The 6,000-nt window shown below is 39.2% G+C and overlaps 1 protein-coding gene across 1 annotated transcript; it reads left to right on the top strand.

The window, feature by feature from the left end:
* Nucleotides 1–228: 228 nt before the first annotated feature.
* Nucleotides 229–615, top strand: LOC138889374 (uncharacterized mitochondrial protein AtMg01250-like). Its single transcript, XM_070172676.1, has one exon. It carries the CDS (start codon nucleotides 229–231, stop codon nucleotides 613–615), a length of 387 nt encoding a protein of 128 aa, XP_070028777.1.
* The last annotated feature ends 5,385 nt before the right edge of the window (nucleotides 616–6,000 follow it).

Genomic DNA, 6,000 nt, shown 5'->3' with positions numbered 1-6,000 from the left:
CACACCTTCTCTAATCTAAGACCTATAAGCTTAACTAATTTTATAAACAAGGTGATCTTTAGGGTGTTGCATGATAGATTGGAGAAGATACTGCCATCTTTGATCTCCTTTAATCAATTAAGGTTTGTTTAGGGGAGAAGTATCTTTGAGAACATCTTACTAACATAGGAGATAGTCACTAATATAAGATTGAGGGATAAGCCTACCAATGTGGTGATCAAGCTTGATATGGAAAAGACCTATGATAGGGTGTCTTGGAAGTATTTGTTGCATGTGTTGAGGAGAATGGGATTTGCAAAATGCTTTATCAACATGGTATGGGATCTAATTGCTAATAATTGGTATTCGGTATTGATTAATAGCCAAGCTTCAGGATTCTTTCACTCAACAAGAGGAGTTAAGCAAGGTGATCCTCTATCACCAGCTTTGTTCATTCTTTCAACTGAGGTACTGTTTAGATATTTGAATAAACTGTTTGAAGATAGAAGGTTTAAGAGTTATGGCATGCCTAAGTGTACTGATCCATTGAATCACTTAGCCTATGCTGATGATACTATTATCTTTGCTTCTGCTGATCCATACTCATTAGAGAAGATAGTTGATGTGCTGACCTAGTATGAGCACATATCTAGCGAGATGATTAATAAGGCTAAGAGATCATTTTATATGCATGCTAATGTAACTGGAGCCTTGTTCGATTCTGTATGGGCAATCACTGGATTCTCAAGAAGTGAATTTCCATTTACTTACCTTGGTTGTCCAATTTTTAATACAAGAAAGGGGAAAGACTATTACAATGATCTCATCAAGAAAGTTTAAGTCAAACTTCACTCATGAAAAGGGAAGTTACTGTCTTATGGAAGTAAGGCTATATTGATCTCAAGTATGCTTCAAAGTATGTCTACTCACATTCTTTCAGTGTTGGATCCACCTGACAACATCCTGGAGCATCTACATAAGACATTGCTAGGTTCTTTTGGAGTGCAAAGGAAGAAGGCAGGAGCAGGCACCGGACTAAATGGCAAAACCTATGTCTACCTAAAGAAGAGGGTGGATTAGGTTTTAGGTCATTGTTTGATGTATCCAAAGTATTGTTTGCTAAGTTACGGTGGTAGTTCAGGATCTCTTAATCTTTATGGTCTAATTTCATGTGGAACAAATACTGCAAGAAGGAGATACCCACAGGGATTCAATTTAGAGAGCGGTCACGTGTAAGGAGGAAAATGTTAGAAGCAAGGGAGGAGGTGGAGCATGAAATACTTTGGGAGATGAATAGGGGTTTTACTAACATATGACATGGGAATTGGACAGGTCTTGGTGCTTTGTATCATGTACTACCTCCAGACATTTACATTATTGAAGACCTTTAAGAAGTAGCAGAATTGAGGAATGAGAATAGCTGGAATGAACAACTACTGGAGCAGTCTTTCCCAGATGATATTGCTGAGCATATAAGGCATGAGGTTCACTTTCAAAATGATGATGAATTTTGGGACACACCTAGATGGACGCCAACTTCTTCAGGAAAGTTTTCAGTGAGTAGTGCACGGGAAATTCTGAGACATAGCCTACAAATTCAGAATACACAATGTGTGGACCAAAGGATTGCCTTTCAATATCTCTTTCTTCCTATGGAGGTCATGGAAAAGAAAGATATCTACTGATGATTTGTGGAGGACGAATTATTACTTGATTGTCTCTAAGTGTTGGCGTTGTTTACAACCACTAGAGGAGGCTTTTCAACATTTGTTCTTAACAAGTTATACTACATTCAGGGCGCGGAAGACTTGTTTTACAAGCAGCAGGTATAGTTGTGAATTTGGTATAGGTCCATCAAGCTGTAAGGACATGGTTGAATGCTCAATGTTGTCCCAAACACAAGCCTTTGTTTCAGGCAGTACCAGCTGTGATCACATGGGAGCTTTGGAAGAGGAGGAACACTATGAAAAATAGAGGTACAATATCATTTCCTAAGGTTGTGCACGAGGTGAATAAGACACTACATTATTTAGCAAAGGTGAGATACCCTTGGTTATCAAATATACCTCTTCTATGGCCAGACATGATTAGAGAGATACCCTCATGCTTGTATATGGTTACTTGCAGTGTGTTGTTAGATGACTTCCCAGTGATATTAGCATGTTATCATGCTCAGTCTAGGGGGTGGTTTGGCAACATATAGAACTGTTAGGGCAAGCGGGCAATCCTCATTAACAACTGTTAGCAACTGGATCAAATTATGGGATTCTTGTGGGTGCAATGCTATCTACTGAAGTGTACTATACTATCATTCAGAGGTGTTAGCAGGTAACCATGCTCAATCTGGAGATGGTGTGATACTATATGGATTTGAAATGCTATACAGGCAGTGATGCAGGCTTTCTAAGAGGCATCACCATGGTAGTGATGCATATGCTAGCTCGTTTGGATTGGTTTGTGTTGTTGTATGGATGCACTACAAACAGGAGCTTCACATACTGCTGGAGAGAGGTCCAAGCTGCAATATCAAGAATGAATGGTTGAAGAACACAAGCTACATATGTTTCCGGGATTTCTGGATGGCTTAGTGGTGCATTTGTTTGGAATCCAATAACCTGGCGCCTGGTGAGAGCATTAGAGGTGCTACTAATTGCTTATGCCCTTGGCCTATGGATTCACTTGCATCATTCTTCTTCGGAAGCTTACATTGCATATTCATGTAGTAGCTAGCTTACCAAGTTTATTAACATTCCTTATTGTCATACCTAGTGGTAGTTTACACATTTTAGTTTTATTTGGTCACATTGTAAGACTTGGACCCATTTTGGGATTGTTATATATATATATATATATATATATATATATATATATATATATATATATATCTACACACACTAGGCGGACAGCTTATTAGTATATTTGCTAAAAAGAATTACTAGTTTAGTGATAAAATAAAGATGAAATCATGAAATATAATAAAATCCGGGTCAAGAATACTTACCACAATCCAACACAAAATCCCCTTCAAAATCGTCCAAATCCGAGCTCTCTAACTTAAAAAGTGATAAATAACAAAATCCTCGAAATAGAGTACTTTTATATTTTCTGCCCAGGTTTTTACTCATCGCGATCGCGGAATGACCATCGTGATCATGAGGACAAATTTAAACAGCTGCCCAAATGTTCTTCGCGAACGCAAAATAAAGTCGCGACCGCGATTCACAAATCTTCAGCACACTATGCGAACACGAATAACAAATCCCCGATGCCCCTTCCAGCTATCCGTATACATGATCGCGTATCCTAGAATGCGAACACGAAGACAAAAGTCCTCCAAGTTTCGCGAACGCAGTCGCCTCTTCGCGACCGCGAAGAACAAAATACTTGCCTCCGCAGAAATCTCTACGCAAACGCGATTGCTTCATCGCGACTGCGATGAAGAACATCATATATGAGAACCAACAGTTCAAAAACATAGAAAAATGATCTGTAATCTATCCGAAACACACTCGAGGCCTCCGGGACCCCGTTCGAACATATTAACAAGTTCCATAGCACAACGCGGAGTTGCTCAAAACCCATTACATCAAACAATATCAAAACTATGAATCGCACCTCAATTCAAGCCTAATGAACTAGTGAACTTTCAACTTCTACAACTCGCGCCGAACCATATCAAATCAACCCGGAATGACCTTAAATTTTGCATGAAAGTCCCAAATGATACAACGGAGCTATACCAACTCCCGGAACCACAATTCGAACCCGATATCAACAAAGTCAACTCCGGTCAACCTTCTCAACCTTCCAAACCTTCAACTTTCCAACTTTCACCAAAAAGCATCAAATCAACCTACGGGCCTCCGAATCCAAATCCGGACATACGCCTAAATCCGAAATCACCATATAAAACTATTGGAATCATTAAACGCCATTCCGGAGTCATCTACACAAAAGTTAAATTCCGGCCAACTCTTACCACTTAAGCTTCTAAAGTGAGAACCATTCCATATCAACTCCGAAATGCAAAAAATCAAAATCAATCATACACGCAAGGCATAATACACAATACGAAGCTACTCAAAACCTTAAACCACCGAAAGGAACACTAAAGCTCAAGACGACCGGTCGAGTCGCTACAAGCGGTTAATTGAATTGGTAAAAATTATAGGAGATAAAAGTTCAAAATAAACGTTAAATAATTTTTTCACATCTGCTTAAACCTTGATTGGTAAGCGCAATAGGGTTATCCGATATGTTGACGGAAAGCAACAAGGTCAATGAAATAGTGTAAATGTGCACAAATTAACCCGAATATCAACTTTATCAAACAAAAATGTTTCTCCTATATGCCTCAGCAATGAACATCTCACCAAATATATGTGATCACGCCCAACTATGCCCTCTAAAAAGGACTCTGCGGACGTTGCAAATATAACCCGAGTATTACGCCCAGGGTCGAATCCACAGAGAGTTAACCTATCAATCACAATCTTTAGACCCACTAAACTCTTGAGAACCAATTTCACAAACTTTTGAATCACAGTTGAAGGTTTCTTTAATAACTAAGATTGCAAGTACATAACAAGCTGTAAACTAAAATGCTAAGGTTGTAAACATTGACGAGAAAAAGCTAAGGTAAAGATTTCCCCTATTAATGGAATCCCTTCTGTTTATGCTTCATACAAGTTTGTCAACACACCTCTATCAATCATGAACACTTTTCTTACCGTAAATCTCTCCCGAGTACTCATAGTAATATACTATTGCACTCTCCCGAGATACATTAGCTAGCTTTAATTAACACAGTTCACTTAAGATTGCACCTAAGGCTTCGTTATCCCTAATCCCGCCTTTAAACCCACAGTTATAGATTCCTCTTATACTTTAGGAGTGGTTTTATTCAACAATAACCTACATATGCACTCTCTCCCGAGTTATGCACACTAAATAGGCACAGCTAATTGAGGATCCTGTCAATTAACTACAACAAGAGCATAGTTGAATAAATAAAGATTGAAACTAGCAATTTGTATTCACATAAACAAGAAGTTCATCCCCCAATAGGTTCCATCAAAACCTTAGACAAAAGATTTAGCTACTCATAACTATGGGTAAACAAACTAAAACAATATTTATCATAAAAAATAGCAATAAAAATCAAAGAAAAGAAGAAAGATGTTTTGGGTGATCTCTCACAATGGTTTTTCTTGCTAAGAAACTCTAAAAATCAATACCTCCCCCTCTTGGGCGAAGTCTAGTGTTTAAATAGGGTTTTGGGCTAAAAATCCCGTGTTTTGCACTTTAGTCCCTGAAATTTTCGCCTCCTGCCGCAGTTTTGCCACGATCGCGGTGGAACCGCGGCCAAACAGCTCCTCTGAATCTCCTTCTGTCCGCGAGCATCCGTCACCGCGGTTATGCCGCGGTCGCGGTGGAACCGCGACAGAGTCATTTTTCTGATTCTTCAGCCTGCTTTTGCGTGGTTCACTTGGGACATTTCACGGTTGGCCTCTCTTTCTTCATTATTTTTGACTCCAAAAGTGTTCCCTAGCCTTCCCTAGTCATATATAACCTGCAAATCATGAAAAGCACTAATAAGAGCATTTTGTTATCACTTTTATTATTCAACTATGCAAGAAGACGGTTATTTAGGGTCTGAATATAGTTAAATTCACCTATTATCAACACCCCACACTTAAACCCTTGCTCGTCCTCGAGCTAGCTAAACCACACTTAAAAGCCTAACCGTTTGATGCTTTACCCCAAATATGTCACACCCACCATTTTGACGGAACAACCTAAGCAATGTGCCGGTCATACCCCAACTTGCGCTCACTCTAGTTACTCTAACAGAGGTGAAGATTTACTTTTCCTTCCCGAGTCACATTCCCTCACATCAAAAAGTCTGAGAGAAGTTCCACACGCATAAAATTCAAACACAAGGAACTGAAGATAGAAAGAATTCACTCACTCTCAGCAAAGAACATTCACATGCCGCACAGACACACCATAAGCTTGTCC

The sequence above is a fragment of the Nicotiana sylvestris genome, chromosome 4, assembly GCF_000393655.2.
Source record: "Nicotiana sylvestris chromosome 4, ASM39365v2, whole genome shotgun sequence".
NCBI classification, from domain to species: Eukaryota; Viridiplantae; Streptophyta; class Magnoliopsida; order Solanales; family Solanaceae; genus Nicotiana; species Nicotiana sylvestris.
Note: the sequence above shows the minus strand (reverse complement) of the source record. Positions and strands in the feature narration are given on the sequence as shown.